The 20,903-nt window shown below is 41.6% G+C and overlaps 3 protein-coding genes across 3 annotated transcripts in view; 1 reads left to right on the top strand and 2 right to left on the bottom strand.

Moving 5' to 3' along the window:
* The first annotated feature begins 2,774 nt into the window (after nt 1-2,774).
* On the top strand, nt 2,775-6,225 carry asnsd1 (asparagine synthetase domain containing 1). Its single transcript, XM_083922216.1, has 6 exons — nt 2,775-2,794; nt 2,994-3,047; nt 3,489-3,560; nt 3,712-5,188; nt 5,446-5,627; nt 5,969-6,225. The coding sequence occupies exons 4-6, from the start codon at nt 3,773-3,775 to the stop codon at nt 6,213-6,215; spliced, it is 1,845 nt and encodes a 614-aa protein (XP_083778342.1). The 5' UTR covers nt 2,775-2,794; nt 2,994-3,047; nt 3,489-3,560; nt 3,712-3,772; the 3' UTR covers nt 6,216-6,225.
* A 185-nt stretch (nt 6,226-6,410) lies between these two features.
* LOC310953254 (uncharacterized protein) lies at nt 6,411-11,903 on the bottom strand. The gene is made up of 8 exons (XM_083922217.1): nt 11,637-11,903; nt 9,588-9,677; nt 9,395-9,474; nt 9,178-9,293; nt 8,964-9,061; nt 7,058-7,126; nt 6,906-6,964; nt 6,411-6,541 (listed from the first exon to the last, which is right to left on the bottom strand). Exons 1-8 carry the CDS (start codon nt 11,826-11,828, stop codon nt 6,421-6,423), a joined length of 825 nt encoding a protein of 274 aa, XP_083778343.1. The 5' UTR covers nt 11,829-11,903; the 3' UTR covers nt 6,411-6,420.
* Nucleotides 11,904-12,711: 808 nt separating this feature from the next.
* The window catches only part of sympk (symplekin), a 20,288-nt gene continuing 12,096 nt past the window's right edge, over nt 12,712-20,903 (bottom strand). The window contains exons 18-27 of the mRNA XM_083921335.1: nt 19,972-20,132; nt 18,737-18,845; nt 18,554-18,654; nt 18,272-18,362; nt 16,734-16,835; nt 14,986-15,173; nt 14,718-14,894; nt 14,526-14,615; nt 14,042-14,269; nt 12,712-13,098 (exon numbers count right to left, since the gene is read on the bottom strand). Coding sequence (XP_083777461.1) covers nt 12,922-13,098; nt 14,042-14,269; nt 14,526-14,615; nt 14,718-14,894; nt 14,986-15,173; nt 16,734-16,835; nt 18,272-18,362; nt 18,554-18,654; nt 18,737-18,845; nt 19,972-20,132 — 1,424 coding nt within the window. The 3' untranslated portion in view covers nt 12,712-12,921. The remainder of the gene's footprint in view (nt 13,099-14,041; nt 14,270-14,525; nt 14,616-14,717; nt 14,895-14,985; nt 15,174-16,733; nt 16,836-18,271; nt 18,363-18,553; nt 18,655-18,736; nt 18,846-19,971; nt 20,133-20,903) is intronic.

The raw sequence follows: 20,903 nt of genomic DNA, 5'->3' as shown, positions 1-20,903 counted from the left end.
TAAACGTCAACATTTTGAAAGTTTTTCTCATGTCACACAAACCACTGAGAGTGAATGTTGTGTTATTGTTATACTGTTGGTGATGTGTTGGTGTTTTTGTTCAGGTGGTCTGCACAAAGCTGACCCCCATCGACAGCTCTGTGCCTTCCGGTTGCTTTGTAAAGGTGGCGGCGGTCCGGAGGTCCCCAGGTAACCTTATTTTGAGGTTCATAAAATGTCCCTGAAAGTCCAAACACATTAAGCACACATACTGCTGTCAGGGGACAAAAAGTGTCTGTGCACAGATGAAGACTAGGCAGCACCGTTTCACTGTTCATTGCATGTTTCTGTAATAATAAATGTCTTATGTGAGAGCAACAACGGAAATTTAAACACACAACACACAGAGTTCAACACTGTGGTCCAGACGCAGCAAATCTTTGATGGATCGCCATGACATTTGTACACATATTCATGGTACCCTGAGGATGAATCCCTCTGACCTCGGTGATCCTGACTGTTCCTTTGGCGCCACCAACGGGTTCATTTGCCCAATAATCTGGTTTATGACCAAATATCCATAAAACTTATGACGCCGGCCTCAGCTTGCTTTGTATTTAGCACTAATTAGCAAATGTTAGCGTGCTAACATGCTAAACTACGATGTTAAACATGGTAGAAATTATGCCTGCTTAGCATCAATGTGTTATTGTGAACATATTTGCATGCCGATGTTAGCATTTAGCTCGAAGCACTGCTGTGTTTAAGTAGGCTACAACCTCACTGGTTGTCACTGCATGGCTGTAGACTTAAAAATGTTTTTGGATAAGGGTTGTGAAATGACTCTAATTACATAAGTGATCTCTGCAGTTTATTCCAGACCCTTGTTCCTATTGAGATGAAACCATTCCAGACAGTTTGTATTACCATGTCAAATTGAATCAACATTAAAACTAAGTCTGAAGTATGGTCTTATTTAGGTTTTTGATGGTCACCCTGTCTGCAGAACATGTTCAAATATTAATGTTTGTTCAATTCAATTTTATTTATAGTGCCAAATCATAACAAAAGTTATCTCAAGACACTTTACAGAGTAGGTAAAGACCACAGTTCCTCCATAGAGTACAGTGGCAACGAAAACCTTCCCTATAACAGGCAGGAACATCTGACAGACCCAGCTCTGTGGAGGCTCCACAGAGCTGGGTCTATATGGTACCATATAGGGAAGACGGACATCTGTCTGCACCAGTTGGGGAGGAAGAAAAGGAGAGAGAAAGAGAGAAAAGACGGACAGATGGACAGAGAGAGACAAAACAGACACACTCCCAGAGATACAAGCAACCATAAAAGTAACAGTAACTATAATAACATCTATAGTAATGTGAATATGACTTATATGTTATGGCAGTTAATACAGCAGAATATGTAAAGAAAAGGTGCTGCTGGTTTATTTTAAGTTTTCTTAAAACTTATCTTGGTGTGTATCAGAACGTTTCAAAGATTTTAACAACACTGCAATAAAAGTGATAACCGGGATCATTTTGGTCACTATAATGGTGATGTGAAGGTTTCATACCGTCTCATCTCTAGTTCCTACACACCCTTGTGCTTCTGTCAACACATCTGGGATGATTTCCTAATTTCTCTCATCATCTGAGTGAATTTTCCACCTCTGTGGAAGCAGCATCACGTGGTCTGAATTCATATGACTGGAACTGACTGGCACAAGCCACATTTTATGAGCACAAATCTTGTCATAAGGCAGCACGCTCACTCGCTGGCGTTGCCCCACAGCAGGAAGGTCCTCGGGCCCTGCATGGTCTTAATGTGACTGTGTTTGTTTCCACCTCAGCCCACTGACATGCAGGTGCTCGTGAGTGGAGTGTCTGTCTCTCTAACAAGTGTGTAAATATCAATATTAGTATCTGCCTCCAAAATACAGCCTCATCAGGCCATCACTTCTATGCACATTAATAGTAAAGAATGTTTATAATCTGGAACTTGAAGTTTAGAAAATTCACAACTTCACAACGCCTAGAGACATTTCCAAGCTTAGGCTGTGGAAACTCTTGGTCAAATAATTACAATGTGAGGTTAAAAAACGTAACTGGACTGGGAAATAAAATGGAAGAAGAAAGGAGCAGGTTAAGACTGGACTGTAAGATGTATGGTGATGCTGAACGTCACAGACCAGCAAAAAAGATGAACCCACTGATAGATTTGTCTGAAAGGGCCTTGGATGTCCATGATCGGAAATAAAAGGAAACAAATGCATCATACACATAGAAAAGATATCCGATTTTGTCTTTTGAAAATACAACATTTATACTATGGAATAAAAATAAAATACGTGTTCTACTCATGTTAATATGTGCCTTCTGAAGAGACTTTATGTTCTGTTTTAATTAATGTACGCACAGTGGATTCAACAGGACATTTAGGACTACGCAAGTAAGTACCAATAAAAAAGTATTTTTTTTTTTATATAAAAAAAACCCCCAACATAATTTGTTGTAATGTGGTGTAATTCCATTTAAATCCGAGGACATGGCAATTGTTTGACATGTATCATTGTAATTCGAAATGTGATGTACGTGTGTACCGCCCACCTCCAGGGGGCAGTGAAGCCCCCACTGGACACACGTCCACACCCGGAACAGCTTCTAAAGCATGTGTTTACATTACGGTTAGCGAGCTTCAACGGACTCATGCGTCAACCACATTAATATAAAACAACTTGACCAAAATGTCTTCGAAAAGTCACGAGGATAACATTGAAGGCCAGTGTGCACTGAAGGAGGACTTGAACAGAAAGGTAACGTTAGCTGGCGGCTAATGCGCTAGCCGCTGGTAAACATGTAGGGACTCTGAATGTGAGGATGTATACGCTAATATATGTTTGAATATACGGACTCTCGGCACTCTTTGCTACTAGCTCTAGAATTTAAAACAGTTGTGTGAAGAGTTTTTTATCTTGTCAGGCAAGTGAAATCTTTGGTGTTGCTAATTTACAGATCAAGGAGCAGAAGGTTGTCGTGGACGAGCTCTCCAATCTGAAGAAGAACAGGGTAAATCGAGTCGTGTCACAGAAAACAGTAAAAAAAAAGACATTTTCATGTATTCATTATTTAAATGTCATTAGGCAACTATGGATAGGAGCCTTCTAGTTGAAGTTTTGAATGTGTTGTAAGATTAGACTTCGACTTCTCTTTATTGGGAGGACTCCCGCAAGGGAATGAGTTTTTTTCTTCAAAACACTTGTGTAGAAAGTAAGGAGGAATACAAATACAGTATGCGATAAACTATAAACTCTTGGCTAAATCAATATATAAAGTAGAGATAAGAATTCAAGTCAAATGAAATCAAATAAGTTATGTGTAGGGAACTGTATAGAGATCAAATATATAGGAGTGTAGAAGGCATTGTGTTATTTACAGTTGCTGATCAATGAATGGTTCATCTCTAGAGAAAATAGTTGTGAATGAAAATACATTTTATTCTCCAGAAAGTCTACATCCAGCAGAGGAACAGTAACATATTCTTCCTGACAGACAGAAGTCAGACACTGGGCTCATGCAAAAGTAAGCACATACTAAATATCACTATAACACATCAATTAGCTGGTATCTGTCTCATTATTATATAATAATAACTGAGGCTGTTCAAAAATAAATGTGATCATAAAGCAGCGTATAGTATATGAACATAACGGATGATGTTTTGTGTCTCCAGAGGAGCTGGATAACATGAAAAAGGATCTGCAGGATATGTAAGGCTGACCTCCACCACAACAATGTGTGGCATCTTTTGTCTGTTGAGTCTGTCACCCGCTCAGGCTGAGTGGGACAAAACCGTTTATGAACATTTGAAGAGAAGAGGGCCGGACTTGAGCCAGGATCTCACAGTTACAGGCTCAGATCTCTGCTATCAGTGTGTATTCTCTGCTCATGTCCTTCACATGAGAGGCCATCTCACCCCCCAGCCAGTTCAAGACAACACTGGAAATGTCCTGGTGTGGAATGGGGAGGTTTTTGGAGGTCTCTCTGTGATGCCAGAGGAAAATGACACCGCTGTCGTCTCTCAGAGGCTATCATGTTGCGTCAGCCCTTCAGAGATCCTGTCCATCCTGTCCGCTATACGGGGGCCGTGGGGGTTTGTTTACTACCAAAAGGCTGGAGACTACCTCTGGTTTGGCAGAGACTTCCTTGGTAGGCGGAGTTTGCTGTGGAAATTTGATGCAGAGGCCAACGCCTTAACTCTGACATCTGTGGCAGCCCATAGTTCTGGACCTGATCAGTCTGCCTGGCAAGAAGTCCCAGCGGTTGGTGTGTACCGGATTGACCTAAGGGCAGTTAAAGAAGCTGACGCTGTGACGTTTGAGGTTTATCCTTGGGCTCGTGGGGGGGATGATTTTGTCTCAGGGTGCAGTCAAACTATATTGGAGTGTGTCCCCAGCGGCTGCACTGCTGTGATGAACCAGTCGGGCCTCACACTCGCCTCGCCTGTGTGCCCTCTCAATACATCCATCCCCAAGTCACTAAATGAGAAAGAAATTCATCCAAACTCACATGCGTGCGCTAAAGATCTGGAGCAGCTGCTCACAAGCAAAGAGAAAAACGTCGAGGTGAACCGCCTTATCAACGTTCTCGGTGAGGCCGTCAGGCGACGTGTTCAGTCTCTGCCGTTCAGGGAACAAGACACTTCCCCTCCTTCTAATGACCATGCTAGTATTGCCATCCTTTTTTCAGGGGGCATCGACTCAATGATCCTGGCTGCCTTAGCTGACCGTCACATACCTGCTCATCAGCCGATAGACCTTCTCAATGTAGCGTTCAAACTACAGGTGCCAAAGAAGCAGAAAGAGTCTGCAAAGAAACCCGGGAAGCACAAAAATCAGAGCGTAGATCCTAAGACTGATGGAGCCGATTCCCAAACATCCAGCCCTTTTGACGTTCCCGACAGAATCACTGGAAAAGCCGGTCTCAAGGAATTACAAGACTTGAATCCTGAAAGGAGATGGAATTTTGTGGAAATCAACGTAACAAAAGAGGAGCTGCAGAGAATCCGCCAGGAGCGCATTTGTCATCTGGTGCATCCACTGGATACAGTCCTCGATGACAGCATCGGGTGCGCTGTGTGGTTTGCAGCAAGAGGGACAGGGCTGATCGTGGAGGAAGGGGACCAGAGGGCCTTCAGATCATCAGCAAAGGTGTAGTACAAACATCAAACTTTTCACTTTCCAGGAACAAAGGCCTCTGAGCTCTGTTCAACTTTTCACAGCTGCAGGGGCTTTGATGCAACCGTCCCCTGGGCTATTCCACGGGTGTGAGTGCTGAGGGACGAACAGTAGAGTCACATAACAAGTCACAAATGCTGTTTTTTCTCACTATTGATAAAAGTGAAAGAAATTCATAATCCTCAACAACCACATTGACCTGTGTCTGTGTTGCTCCTTCCTGGCTGCAGGTCATTTTGACAGGAATAGGAGCAGATGAGCAGCTAGCAGGTTACTCCAGACACAGAGTCCGATTTACGATGTCTGGACACGAGGGACTGATCCAGGAGCTGGCCATGGAGCTGGGCAGGATCCCTTCCAGGAATTTGGGCAGAGACGACAGAGTGATAGGGGATCACGGGAAAGAGGCTAGGTAAGTGTGGCATCTGTGTCAGGTGCTGATCATGTTATCTCACTGAAAGTGCTTGATCTTTTTTTGTCAGTGCAACAGTTAAAGGTGCGCTTGACATTCAGAGCATTAATACAATAGCAAATAAACATTGGCTATGTGAAGTTATAGCAGTGCAGTAGTCACGCTTCTTCTGTGTGTTGGAATCTGAGTTTCTCTGTTTTTGTTAGACGGTTAGTGCATGTAAGCCTTCGACCTTTCTTGTGCCTGCTGCAGTTGGACAAATGACAGTTATTTCCATGATTCTCACTGCTACAGGAGCCAAAATGAAAAAAAGGCCATCTGACAAATCTAACTCTCTGCAGATTCCCCTACTTGGATGAGGACGTGGTGAGCTACTTGAATTCTCTGCCCGTGTGGGAGAAGGCAGACCTGTCCCTTCCTCGAGGCGTCGGGGAGAAACTCCTTCTGAGACTGGCCGCGAGGCAGCTGGGCCTCGGCCAATCAGCAGTCCTCCCCAAGAGAGCCATGCAGTTCGGCTCCCGCATCGCAAAGATGGAGGACCACCGTGAAAAGGCCTCCGACAGATGCACAAGACTCCTCACCGAGTAGACGAAGCTTTGGTTGTAATGAAGAGAATGTAAAAATCATCATAATGGAAATGTTTATTATAAAATTACATACAATTTCCTATTTACAATTCCTGATTCACAGTTAGACAGACTTGTGAAGTCAGCCCAGAGGTTCATATTTGATTGTGTTTACGCTGATCATTTTTATAATGATAATAATAAATATGGTGTTTTGTCCATTTCTCTTACACCATGTAAGAACCAACATCTTGAAGTTTTTCTCTGAAGTAAAGGTCACATTCGATATAGGAAGGCAAGTTTCCAACATCAAAACGCCCAGAAATCTGATGAATGTGTACTGGCGCCCTGGAAGGAAAAAAAGAAACAAATTAACTGAGAAATACACTGACAGTTTGTTTTAAAAAAGGGTGTTACGGTAGTATCTAGGCAAGGCCAGTTAATTTGTATCGCACAATTCAACAAGAAAATTCAAGTGCTTCACATAAAACATTAAAAGTACTGGGAGAAATAACACAAACATAAATTTAAAACACATAAAAGGTCATTAAAAACATAAAAAATGTCATTTCTACACGTATGAAAAATTTAAGAGACATCCAAATCCCATTTAGTAAAGAACAGAAAAGCAGAGCAACTGCCTGGCTCACAGCAGGCTTACAAAGGAAGTCAAACCTGGACCCCTGACTCCTGAGGGTCCAGCAGAAATCACCTTGGAATGAGCCAAGACACAAAGTTCCCTGGGGCATCTTTCTCCTCCACAGGAGCCTCCTATGGAAACAAAGTTGAACATAATGGTAAAATAAAAAAACGGACTTCCTCTATTCACACCAAGTGGGGCTTTGATTATTACATGTTGGCTACCTTCTTTTCCTCGAGGAAGGTTTCCAACAGAGGGAGGCTCTTCTTTGAAAACACGTAGAAACATGGGCACTGAAAAACAAACAACTGTTAGTTGAGTGTTAAAGTGTCATTCCAATGCAAAATCATCCCGTGGTCTTTTTCAGCACTTATTTACATCAAATAAGCCGTTGAGACAGATTTTTCGTATAACAGTCGCTAACAGCCAGAACCACCTTCCTGCTGGTTCTGGTCCTGAGTTAGATATGCACAACACTTTCCTGACGTCTTGATTTGTCTCGGCCTCCTGACCATAGTTACCTGTTACCTGTCTCAGTGGTATTGCTCTCTGATGTATTGTTGCTAACAATTTAATACATTGAGATTGGTTTCTCACTCTCACTTCCCTCTCCTCTCATATTTATCAACATTAATCCTAATTATTACAACTGAAAATAATGATTCAATTGATGCATTTGTTTTTGTGAAGGGCCAAATGGTGCGTGGATGCTTTAAATGTTGCGGCTGCAATCAACTGTGGGACGATATGATCTCGTCAGAGGATGTTACAGTGTATCCTCTGGTAAAGCAGATACGAAAGGAAGTGCTGAGAATTCAGCCAACTCTTATCATGGCTGCCACTGAAATACTTAATCATCCTTTCACTCAGTGAGGAACCCTCCTTAAAGTGAAATTCTGTCGTAAAATCATTCCATAGTCTTTTTCAGACAGGATGGCCAAGCGGTCTAAGATGCTGCGTTCAGGTCGCAGTCTCCCCTGGAGGCGTGGATTCAAACTCCACTTCTTACACAACATTTCTGCAATTTCCAGCTTGGGATCAATAAAGTATTTTTATTCTATTTGCGACACTTGCACACATCAAATAAGTAATCGCAACAGTTTTTTCTTGTAACAACTTTTAACAGAGAAATCCGGCAGAGCTGCTAACAGCCGGACGTGGCTAACTGATTGGCCCGGGGCAGTACGGTGAAGGCATTCAAACGTCTTTTTTAACCACTAATACTGCTGAAAATAACAGCAAACCTCTGCAGCAGCATGAGAAGAGTCCCTACACAGAAAACAAAGCACCAATGGGCTCTTTCCTTTGGGATTGACTTTGGTAATCCACTTTAATGGACTTTACTATGAGAGGAGATGGTACAGGGGCCAGTAGGTAAATCTTTAAAACATTCTTTTAATAAACTCTGGGTTCACTAACTACGTTGTTGCTGCTTTGTTTTCTGTGTAAGGACTTTTCTCATGCTGCTGCAGAGTATTGGTGTTATCTTCAATAGAATTAGTGGTTAAAAAAGACGTTTTAATGCCTTAACCGTACTGCCTCGAGCTAATCACTGTTAGCCACGTCCGGCTGTTAGCCACTGTCAGCGACTCTCCAGGGTTTCTCCGTTATCTGGATGGCTTGATATATGTAAGTGCCGAAAAAGAGCATGGGATGACTTTGCACAGGAATTAAACTTATACAAACAAGACTTATCAGCCACAGCCATAGTGTGTGCTGTGTCTAAGAGACAGAAACAAAGATTTTAATATGACAACATTATCTTTTCTTGGTAAATCAAGGGATTAAGAGAGGGTTTCAATCGCTGCATGTGATGAGGATGAAAACACTCTCTAATTAAAGCTGAGTCAGGACTTTTTTGGGGGGTGGGGAAACAATATAGTGAAGTAATGAGACAGCACAAAAATGTGTCATTGTCCCAACACTTTCTGACTGCACTGTGGAGGGACAGAGGGTGTGGTTGGCTGCTCTTTTTCGGCCTTAAACCCACTTCTCTCTCCAGATGTAAGTACAACGTCATGTCTCTGTTTCTGCAGAGGATTTAAAGGTTGTTTGTGTCTGTGCGGGCCGGCATTGTTGTTTTTGTGTAATTGTGTTATAGGCTTTGTTCAGTGTTCATCGTGAACTTACTGCTCTCCTCGACTTGGTCTCAGAAGCGAGAGGTTTCTCCTTCATACAGAGGACACGAAGATCACTGTCTACTTCCAGTATCCCGTATTTATGAGTTTCTGTGAGGAAACACACAGACAGAACTCACTGTAAGAATGAGGCCGGGCCATGTTTGACATTTTAGGAGCAGATCCGCTCCCTTGCCTGAGGGCTTCCATTGGGATTTCTTCCTCACCCTCGTCTTTGCACTGGTACGAGAGCACCAGACAGCTGTCCTCGCACTTTCCTTGGAGGTCAGAAAAGCTCTCTTTTACTCTACAGAGGCTGAAGTCTTCTTTGAAGAGGGTGTCACTGTAAGAGACGGAAAGGGAGTTGTATCAATCTGGCAGGAACAGGACACGGACCTGTAACAACTTTGCACGCTAGTGCTGACATTAACTCAGTAAACTTACCCTCCAATTACGACAACATGGTCTTCTATGTTGAAGTGCTTTACTGCGAGCTGCAGGCAGGCCACAGCACCAAGACGCCCCTGGGGAGAGAAGACAGTCAGCTCAGGTCAGAGGATGGTAGAAAAGTGTGCTTTCAAAGGGCAAAACACAAGGAATGATGATGGTGAAACATTCATAGGAAAACAGTGTTTACATCGTTGCTTCTCGTCTGATCGCTGAGAACCTTGACATTTGTGAAATGTGACGCCCACTCTTCAAACGCAGCATGGTAAAGAGCGTTAGTCTGTGGAGAGGAGAGCACAGTGGGTCATTCATTCTCAGGTCAGGGTTAGACTTTAGTCCGGTCACTTTAAGCAGCAATAGGGGTCAACGTTGAACAAATTGCAACAGAAACAAACTCAACTGATTTTGTATCCTCAATACGTCCTGAGTAAGTTAAAAAGAGCCCTGAAGAATACCAATAGGTTTCTAAAAAGACCCAAATATATATAGAAATATAGAAAAATTGTCTGTTCACACGGGCAAACGGGGCATAATCTAATTACGTATGTGCTTATTTTCATAAATACCAAAACAGATCTAAACATTGGGTATAAACAGGAGAAAATGTCTGGTTGAATCTTGTTGGCATAAAACAGTAAAAGACTTCATGTTCAGGTGTGAATGAACCCATTTAGTCGACCCATGGGCGTTAATAAATAGAGGAAGAAGGACTTTAAAGCAGCCTTTCTGAATGATCATTACAGAGATGGGGTTTGGGTCCGTGGGACTGTTTCTGGGGGATGAGTCAGAGAGAAGAACAGGAGAATGCACAAGACAAAAGGAAGCTAAAATGATTTAGATGTTTATTGTGTCATTTTGTTTCTTGTGCAGGACACATTTGTAGTTCTCAGTCGTGTACAGGAGTGAAATCTATTCAGCAGTGACCCAAGTCCCTGCTTTAAAGTCCTTCTTCTGCCTCCATTAACGCTCATGGGTCGACTAAATGGGTTCATTCACACCTGAACATGAAGCCTTTTACTGTTATATGTCACCGAGATTCAACCAGACATTATCACCTGACTATACCTAAAAAAATTAGTACATACGTAATTAGATTATATTCAAATATTTTTATTACATTTTCAATTCAACAATTCAACAGCAATTATTATGTACATACACAAAGAAAAAATCATCAGATAAATAAGAGGGAACGAGAGAAAACCAAAACAAACAACAAATCAAAGACAAACAAAAGAAAAAACAACAATAACAAAACATATTACGGGAGGGGGGTGTTTAAGTGTCAGGGTTACTGTTATCTTGTGCAGGCACAGAGCATTTCTCATGGAAATAATAAGCACTCTGCTCTGTTCCCCGTCTGTTGAACTGCCTACAAACGGTGTTGTGCCGTATTCAGCACCCCTGCCGTGAAATGCACCCCCTCGCATTATAGGTGACCTTTCGACCTATAGGAGTAGCATATACAGGTATATATATATATATATATATATACAGGTAACCCAATTAAAAGCACACACTTTTGAACCTATGATTTGCAAGAAAAGCTGGGATTATATTAAGGAAACGCTAAGTCAAATACATTCAACTTGCTCAAAAGATCCATTTAATTTATTTTGTAATTATGGCTGCATTATATTTCCAGAGAACATACAAAAAGGTGTTGTTTTGTGTTCACTATTATCAAAGTTTGTGATTTTAAACTCTTTAAGATAGTTTAAAGACTGTAAGTAACCAATGTTCTGACCGTTGTGGGTTACCTGTATATAAACTACTCCTATAGGTGGAAACTACAGCCTTCTGATCCAGAATATCACCTATAATGCGAGGGGGTGCGTTTCACGGCAGGGGTGCTGAATACGGCACAACACCGGAACTCAGGAACACTCCCTCACTCACTCACTCACTTCAAATCCAAACTGCAAACCCATCTGTTCAAAACTGCCCTTTGATCTCATTTGCACTGTGTTGTTGTTATTCTAACCTTGATCATTTTGTTTACTCCTCATTTTATTATTGTTTGTGTTGCACTGTTTTTAACAGATGCACGGTGTCCTTGAGTGCTTAGAAAGGCGCCTATAAATAAAAAAGTATTATTATTATTATTATTATTATTATTACTATACATGTGGAGTCCAAAGTACTTCATGTTCCTCCGCAGTGGAATACAGGTATAAAGCAGTACTACATGAAAACTACACTGAGGTAAAGGGCTTAGTAACTCCACTGTGCTACTTACAACCACGCAGATGCAGTCCACACAGCCAGAGGCGTTCAGAGCGTGGACCCAGTGGGATACCAAGGCACACCGTCCCACAGGCAGCAGCGGCTTGGCGGTCCCGGCCAGATGAGCGAACTTCCCGCTGCTGTCGGCCGACACATCCCTCTGGAGCCTGGTTCCATACCCGGCGGCGAGAATGACAGCTTTCATTTGAACCGTGGACCGGGCCAAACACCGCGAACTTAGTCCCAGTTTCACCTGGTGGGAAAGTCGGGAAGCGATCCACGGACCAGCGGCGGTGGGACTCCTCTCGCGAGACAGCTTCTGACTGCGCTTCCGGTTCCAATTTCCAAAATAAAAGTAGAGCTTTTTCCGGTGAATTCAAAGGAACACAAGTGTAGGCAGAGTATTATATCCTGTTTGGTGTAAGTTAACGTTTGAGGGGGTTAGTGTTTGTTTAAATTAAAAGACCAATAAAAGGCGTTCAGGCTCATTAGCAGGAGCGCTGTGAGAATACTGGTCTTATATTAAAATGCCCAGTAAAGTTACTGTAAACCCCATACTGTGCAAACTTACTGCACATAACTTATTATATACATTTTAAAAACACAATTATACAAATGTCCAATGACATAGGCATGTGCCCCTTCAAGAGTTAAGACTGCAAAACTATGGCTTCGGGTTGAACGTTACCACTGAATTAAATACACGACGACGTGACAATCTAAACCAAAACTGTCCATTCTGTTTTGTTACAAATAGGTATTGATGGTCTGGTTCCCACCAGGACACAGTGCAAGCTCAGAGTAACTCATTCACATCTTTTTCTTCCTTTAACACTACACACATTTCTTCTTCTGCTGCAAACTTAAAATACTCTCATCCATATCTTGAGTGTCCAGTAGTTTTCTCGCACCACTTTTTTTAAAATGATAAGATCTTCTTTTAAACATGCTGCATACATACTGATCACACCCTCAGGTAGGGGTCTTTAGAAATCAAACACTTATCCCTGATGTTTGAGATGCAATTAGCAGATGCATGCTAAACTATAGCAAAGTAGTGGCGCAAACAGAATTAAAGCAGACAGTAAAACAGTATTATGTTGATTTATTTACCAACTAATGACATGAACACAAATAGAATTCACAGACAGTGAAGTAATCCTGTTTTAGTTTTTTTAAACCATCAAAATCGGTTTTCTACAAACACAAAAAGAACAAAGAGCTTTTTCTCAAAAAGAAATGCTGAAAAATCAGCGGGATGCTTAGAAAGGAGAGAAATGTTGGTTTATTCTGAGCAGTTATTCCACATCGTTGCTGATGCTGCTCCCAGCCTCAGGCTCTGTGACGTCAGCTTCAGCATCCTTCACATGCTCCTGGAGGTCTGCGGGTTCAGGTTCAGGTTCAGCCGCCTCCATCGGTTCCTCAGCTGGCTCTGGTTGAGGTGGCGGTGTCTCCACGTCTCTGGTCAGCTCCTCCTGAAGAAAACCAACAATTTGCTTACAGGGTGTCTAGTTTCAGTTTTAGCCAACTTTATTAAATTGTGGATTGTTAAAATGAAGAATACTTCATTTCTGATCATTCATTTATGAGAAAACTAAATTCACAGATCATTCGGGGCAGCGAATAGTTTTTAAGTTAATAAAGGTACACATAACATACTGTGTTACTTTACAGACTAAAAGGCATTCATCTTTAGATACTTTACGACCTGAAATATTATCTGATTGTCTGCTCCCTCATTCGGAGTTAAAGCATGTGAGTAAACTTTCATTTTAGTAGTGATGCACTGATCTAATACTGATATCAGATATCGGGCTGATGCTGACTCAAATAGTTGGAGGTGGTATTGGAGACTGGTCAGTTCAGATCAGTTCTATGTTTATATACTTTATACATTTCACACCAGAATTTTAATTCCTGTTTAGATTTAAAAATGTGTTTCTGCTTTCAAAAGCACACTTGAATTGTAATCTCTGTTCATTATAAAGATAATAAATAACAGTTTAGTAGATGTATATCTATGTATTTATTTTTTTACATTTTGCTTTACAAAGTTATGAAAACGGTGATTAAGTCAAGCCAGTTACTAATTCAGTTTATTAATAAAACACTGGCACCCGATGGTATCGGGAATAAAAAAGTCCCTGATTTTTGGTAGAAGCAAAATGTCAAAAAACTTTAAAAAACATAACTTCAGACTTTAAAATCACATAAGAATTTATTTTCCTACTGTTCCAGATTTCTGAGGCCTGGTTTAAATGCTCCTGTTTGTGTCTAGTCCAACACGCAGTGTCCTGTACTGAGATGTTTAACTGCCACTGAGGGATGTACATTTAACAAGCACGTACAGATGGAGAGATCTATATATATATATATATATATATATATATAAAAAAAAATCACGTCTCTTTGTCTTACGTGGGGAACAGTGTCAACAGTTTCGTCCTGTGTCACTGCATCAGACTCTTGTTGCTCCATTGGTTCTTCCTCATCTCTCACGACTGCTGGCTGTTGCTGATCTGGCATCTCTGATGTCTCGGGCTCTTCCAGTGCTGCAGCGGGAGCTTCTTCTTCAACAGGGGTAGACATTGGTTCAGGAACAGGCTCAGAAACTGGGGCTATAACTGGGGCAGGAACCGGTTCCACCTGTACGAGAAAAGAGAGGAGGGTAAGACAACTTATCAACCCATAAATAAATGGATAGTTTTACTTTTTTAATGAATTACTACACAAGACATTAGGCACGGATTGGCTGAACTACCCAGCCCTACTGAATGACCAGCAGTGTTGGAAAGACAAGTTATTAATATCTGTTGTACTAATTAACTTTTCAAATAAATCCCGACACCAGTGTGAAAAGAGTGCAGGCCTTAAGAATCATGTTTCTATCTTCATCAGTTACCTCTTTCTCCACGACCGGCTCTACAGGTTTTGGCTCAGGTTTTTTATGTGCTTCCAACACAGACATGGTGGAGGCAGCGATGTGAGCTTGCTGTTGCACGACAAAAAAAAGTTGATACATGAGGTCAATCCAGAGAGAAAGAGATATTTTGACTGTAAATGAGGATTGGTGTTCAGTGGAAACAGCTCGGACCTGATGAGGTGTGAGTGAGAGGACGTGCTGCAGGAGAGGCTCTCTCATCTCTGGGCAGCGTTCAAAAACACTCGTCAACTGTGCGGCGGGCAGCTGCAGCAGAACGCTGAACGACTGAGGCTTCGTCCTCTGGCAGCACTTCACAAATCCCTCCCACACCTTGGGATACTTCCACACCTACGGGGAACACATCTGACAAGTTAAAAGAGAGATCTGGACATCGATGAGTGTAGAAACAAGGAGGCTTTGGCTGGAGTTTGTTGCCAACCTGCTTTACGATGAGGCGGGACAGGATGTTCATGACGAAGCCTCCCAGTCGGGGATACATGGTGAGGGACTGGATGACGGTGCGCATGAGCAGAATGGGTAGGGGGCTTTGCTCCATCAGCTGCTGCATCACCACCGCCAAAACCTCAGACGTGTACACGTTCCTCTCCCCAAAGCACAGGTTGGTAGCTGCAGTACAGACACACCATTTTCATTATATGCAACAGAGACTGATCGGTTCACTGCTTAACAAGGTCACCTGGGCTCCACCAGGCTTCATTTATATTAAAGACCTAAACCCATTAGACACTTTATAGACCGCAATAAAGGTGCAAGTGCTGAGTTCATAAGTCATCACAATATATCAAATAGCTTATTCATAGGTCCTTTTAATGGCTAATCTGTATAAATTATAACTCTTTGGCAGTTGCTGCTGCAGTCACACTTTATTACAGTACATTCACACCAGTAGAATTGCAGTTTACATTCTAAGTGTCCTGATTTACATAATATATGTAGTGAAGTCAAACTTTAGGGAAGAAAATGTTATCACACAAATTTGTGTGAAATGTTGTAACTAGTGTAGGAATTCTTGAGTTGTGGACAAAAACGTGTTTTGTGAGGTCCGTGACCTTGACCTTCAAAATCTAATCAGTTTATCCTTAATTCCAAGTGGACATTTGTGCCAAATCTGAAGTCATTCCCTCCAAGGGTTCCTGAGATATTACGTTCACAAGAAGGAAACAAACGGACTGGTGGACGACCTGTAAAAAACCTAATGCTGTACGCATAAAGATGACAACATGAATGGGGCAGCATCGCCAAGATTAGAATAACAACAGTCGGAAGCACCAACTGCTGTTCAGAAACTCAGATAAAGCTGTTTAAAGGTAACGTCTGCAGATTTTCATCCAATACCCTTTTTAACAAATTCTGCTAGCTGCCCGTTCTGTGTGTGCTGAAAAGATATCACAACACTATTCCATTGGTGCTCATGCACAGGACAAGGGAAAGGCCATAGATGTATAAAAACAAAGGCAGAAGACAAAAGTGAGAGGGATGCTACTTTCTGAAGTAGCACTGGCGGGCAGACGTTTGGTCCAAGTCTCAAGCAAGTTCCAAGTCAAGTCACCTTACCTGCAGTATGCGGTCTTCATAAAGAGAAAAGACAAGGTAAAAGTACCTGTCTAAGAATGAGATTACTGGCCAAATCATCTAACCTTTTCAAAACTTGACAATGAACAGATTTTGTATTGTAATGATGGATATTCAGTGAAATAAATGTAATCAAACAAAAAATCAAATACATTCACAAGACCTTCACAGTGACACAGTGAAATACTGATAGTGTATAATGTCTTTAAACAAAAGCAAAACAATCTTATGTTTAGTTATCTATTCATTTATTTTTCATCAGAAGAAGAGAAAAAGACCTCACAGACGATTGGTAACGTTACACACACTTAGAATGTCAACAATGAACGCTGAACATTTTTAATATTTAAACTGAAAACATAAACTGAACACAGACAAGTTATTTGAGTCAAGTCACAAGTCTTTAACTTCAAAGTCGAGTCTCAAATCTTTCATTTTCTGTCAAATTATTAAAAACAGTGACTTGCGTTGAATCAAGTCTCGAGTCCACATCTCTGACTGATGGGTGTGGTGTGTTTGTTTGGGTGTTGTGTTCAAACATCAGCAGACTCCCCCTTTAACAAACACACTAAATAAACCCTGTGGAACACTGACCTTTTATGATGGACTTCATATCACATTTGATCGAGTCTATGTTGTGTAAGGCAATCAGCAGGTCTCCTGGGGTGAGCGGGGACACGGATGAACTTCCCTCACCTAAAAAGACAGCACGCGACATGCATGAATAACACACCGGAGTCATTCACCCGTGGGCTGCACTACGAAGCTGGATTAGTGAGTTAGCGAGGTATGTTGCTCTCAAAGACTGGGTCAGCTGTGACACGAAAGTCGCTCTCTTCTGGTGTGGCTGTATCACCATGGTAACTGATGCTTCTAACCAAACCTGGTTGGGAGGAGGTTATCAGCTCAGACTTAGAGCTAAGTGACGTAGACTTTTGGGTTAGATCGGCTCCTTAAAGCTAAGAGCATTTTCCTACACTTCCTTTATGAGAGATACAGGTTCTCATCAGAGGGTCTTCACTGTTTGATCGTTCTTGGTGGACCTTATGTTTGCAATGCAGTACAAAGAAGCCGTTTACCCATCGTATTGCTCAGTGTGTCACTGCGATTCTTTGTCACTTGTACGTATTATCATGTAGTTAGTGATGCAGAAAATCGGAGCAAAAATACGGTGTGCCGTGCTATCCGCAGGGTTGTAGCTGCGCTCAACTCATTGCTCAATATGTTGGTGAAGTTTCAGAGGTTCTTTGCTCACTCAGACTGTCAGGAAATAGTCTTTGAGGTAAAAGAAAAGTTCCGGCTCAGTGAGGCAGTGATAGAGTGGTGTTGGGTTCGTCTCCTGTGTGATGTGCGTTAATGTGTTGTTTATAAAATCCAATTCTATTCACTAGAGTTTATGGAATTATGGCCACTATGGTGTCTTTCACCTTTGCATTCCCTAAAATATAAAATAGTCAAGTTGGGTGTTTTTTCATTCCTTTTCATCACTCTGTTGGGATTAATGGCGATCAATTCTGCATTTCTCATAGTTATTTTCAGACAATATGCCGAACCTTTTTGACTAACGAATGAACACGATCTGCTATTTTTTTGCCAGCACGCCTCCCTAGCCTTATTATGTACAACTGTGTTGCCCCTTTGCTTATATTATACTCTTGAACTGCTCATAGGAGTTCCATTATAATTATCTGCTCCTCTTCAGTGAAATGTGCGGCCCTTGATCTATCCAAAGGGGGAGTCAAATGACGCGATACACTCCCTTTTTTTACGAGAATGCACATTGAAACTACAGCTGAAACCCTGGCTTGAAAAATGAACTCTTAATTGAGCTTCATGGTAACGTTTAACTATGATTGAGAGTTTATCCGAAGAAACCCTGGGTATGTTCAGCGCGCTTTGTAGTACACCCCTCTGAAAGAATCTCCCACAGAAGAAAACAACAAAGCTTATCAATTATTAAAAACTACAGAAAATAAGAGAAAAAGGCAAAGTATGTCATTAGTTATTTTACAAAGTTAAATGTTCTATTTCCACTAGCTAGAATACAACTTCAATGAGCTGTTGATGACATGTGGTAGCAGAGTTCTTAATGCCTGAAAAGTAAGAAAGGTGATGACATAAATGATTCTTACTGTGCTGAGTGCCCAAGAGACGGTTGAACACCTCTTTCACTACAATCGGGTTGAGTTTGATGAGCTTGGGGAGAGCCTGGACGACTTCATTCTATATGAGAAAAATGGTCGGTGAAAGAATTCAGTCTGATTATCAAGTGGAGGTAAGATAACCAGGGTGCACTGATGTCTGTTTGACTTCAGAACATTGGAATGTGTTCATGCTGTATGAGAAGCATTACAAACGTATAACTCATTCTAAATGACTGTACTAGACCATCAGGATGAGTTGCAGAACGTTACCTTTTCCAGGCCATTTATCACTGGAATGAGGAAACGGACATCCGGCACTCGTTTGTGGTAAAGGTCCCGCACTCTCTCCACCAGCTCTGGAGATGGAGGCACTGAATGGAGGGAAAGGAGGACTTGTTTTACACTTCAACACTTTTCTTTTCATCGACTTTCTTCTATTGTGCCATTGTTTACCTTTATCTGTCAAAATGTGTAGACAGCGAGTCACTAAGGTCTCTGCCCCTTTAGGACAGTTTTCAACTAAGAGCAGCAACTCAGGAGAGTTCATCCCCATTCCCCGGATCTACAACAAGAGGACAAAGAACTTGTCAAAACTATTCAAACACAACACAGCTCGAGACGAGCACCGCTTCATTTACATCCATTTTGTGCAATTTAGTCTCACAGGCATTTGGGATTCAACTTTTTGTGAACTCAAACTGTTCTCACAGGATCATGAACCATCACAGGTTTGACACGACAGGTGGGTTTGTCGTCAAAACACATGAAGAAATAGATAAATATATAGTCCAATAGTCCGGACTTTGCCCCCCTTGTTGATTTTGTCATGCTAGGCTTTCCAGGCTGCCATAACTACTAGCTATCAGATGACCTTCTCCTTATACTCACAGAACTTTGGGTTTGGGGGTTGATTCCTGTTTTTGGCTGTTGGCACTATTATTTAGTATCACGGTTTTCATCTGAACAGCTTTAAACATGCTTGGTAGGGACTCAAACGGTGATTCTTATGGAAGTAAATCTGTGTCATCGGATTTAGAACTTAAAAAGCTACTGAATTTCTAGCAATGAATATTTATGCATTGGAAATATCTATCTGAATGTTTTGACTCTGAATTGAACTCTTTCTTTTTCAATGATCATAAATTCAAGGTTAAAAAAAAATTCAAGGCTTTATATATCCATAGTTTGTGGGGGAATTAGCAGCCACTTTTATCCCAGATTTCTGTGCGTAGTATGTGGAATCCATTGCTCCTTCTTGTTTTTTTTTGTATTGAAATTTTAACTTTTCATTTTTTATTGTTGAATTTTTCAACATTGAATTTATGATCATTGAAAAATGAATATTTAAATTCAGATACATATTTTAAAATGCATAAATATTCAGCGCTTTCAATCTGATGACACAGATTTACTTCCTTATATTCTGCCTGTGAATGTTCTCATTTGTCCAGGTCATCATTACCCCCAAAGCAATTTCAGTCAAAAGCATCTTGACTTGGTTTCCTTGATACAAATAACCAAGTCCAGTTGCTTTTGATGGAAATTGCTTTGGGGGTTCCATAGATTCTGTTTCTCTTTTGGAACAAGTTGTTCATATTCACAAGGACTGGACTCATCGCAGATGTAGAACAATTCATTTGAAACGGAGTTCTGTAGTGAAGACATACTAACAGTGAGGAGGGACTTACAGGCTGCTCTATTGCTCGAAGCACGCTGCGCTTGATGTCAGCGATGGCCTCGGTGTAGACGGACGCCAGCTCGTGGACCAGCCGGTGGTTTAGAGGCAGCAGGGACAGGTAGAGGAAGAGACACTGTCTCACTGTCTCCTCAGTCCAGGGGGCAGCCACCTCTGTCAACAAACACACAACACTGTGAGGCTACAGGACAACAGGGACGTTGTTAGTTTGCATTTTTTCGATAGGCACCTGGCAGTGAAAATTCAGGCTGGAACAGAGGTGTAAATATAGGCAGTGCAATTCTCACATAGCAGTTTAAATATCTCTGAATAAGCTAACCCATGTTAGCTGCCATGGTTACTTTGGTTTAATAACCTACCTATAATCAAATGTATTACTTAAAAACTATGTGACTGTCTGGGCTTAATCTTGATCACACCTATGCCACTGAAGACACTCAACACCTCTGGGACAAAAGTGAATTTGAAAAGTTGTGTCAACATCAAGCAGCAACCTCTGGTGATGAAAAATGAGGCCAACACAGAATTTGCCAAATTGAGGCTGGCTCCAAAAGGGAGTCAAACCCAACTGTACAGCAGAAATATACATGTTGACAGCCTGGTACAAAAGACATGTCTGGCTCATTTCCCTTTTCATGACAACTGTACGGGTTCTTTATAACTAAGGGCTGTCCTCTTTGAGTGACAGCTGGATTAGATTTCATTAGAGAGGCGTTAGGTGGAGGCCAGAGCAGGCTAACCTGACTCTCGCCAGATTAATTTTGTTCCTGCCTTGCTTTACTCATCCATCTGGGCTCGCTCGATTTGGAAGGGACTTCAGGAGGCTGGGCTTTATCAAACATCCTTGCATATGATTGGATAAACTACTTTTCTGTCATCTTTATTGACGTGCTACCTCAACCACTCACATCGAAACGCTGATGA

The sequence above is a fragment of the Echiichthys vipera genome, assembly GCF_963691815.1.
Source record: "Echiichthys vipera genome assembly, chromosome: 10".
NCBI classification, from domain to species: Eukaryota; Metazoa; Chordata; class Actinopteri; order Perciformes; family Trachinidae; genus Echiichthys; species Echiichthys vipera.
Note: the sequence above shows the minus strand (reverse complement) of the source record. Positions and strands in the feature narration are given on the sequence as shown.

What these genes read in the sequence shown, in the direction of transcription:
- asnsd1 (XM_083922216.1), top strand. Translation starts at nt 3,773, where the DNA reads ATGTGTGGCATCTTTTGTCTGTTGAGTCTGTCACCCGCTCAGGCTGAG. An exon ending in CCTTCAGATCATCAGCAAAG is followed by an intron (nt 5,189 to 5,445) that starts GTGTAGTACAAA and finishes TCCTGGCTGCAG; the next exon opens with GTCATTTTGACAGGAATAGG. An exon ending in GATCACGGGAAAGAGGCTAG is followed by an intron (nt 5,628 to 5,968) that starts GTAAGTGTGGCA and finishes AACTCTCTGCAG; the next exon opens with ATTCCCCTACTTGGATGAGG.
- LOC310953254 (XM_083922217.1), bottom strand. Translation starts at nt 11,828, where the DNA reads ATGAAAGCTGTCATTCTCGCCGCCGGGTATGGAACCAGGCTCCAGAGG. An exon ending in ATCAGACGAGAAGCAACGAT is followed by an intron (nt 9,475 to 9,587) that starts GTAAACACTGTT and finishes TTCTCTCCCCAG; the next exon opens with GGGCGTCTTGGTGCTGTGGC. An exon ending in GTGTCTTGGCTCATTCCAAG is followed by an intron (nt 6,542 to 6,905) that starts GTGATTTCTGCT and finishes TTTTCCTTCCAG; the next exon opens with GGCGCCAGTACACATTCATC.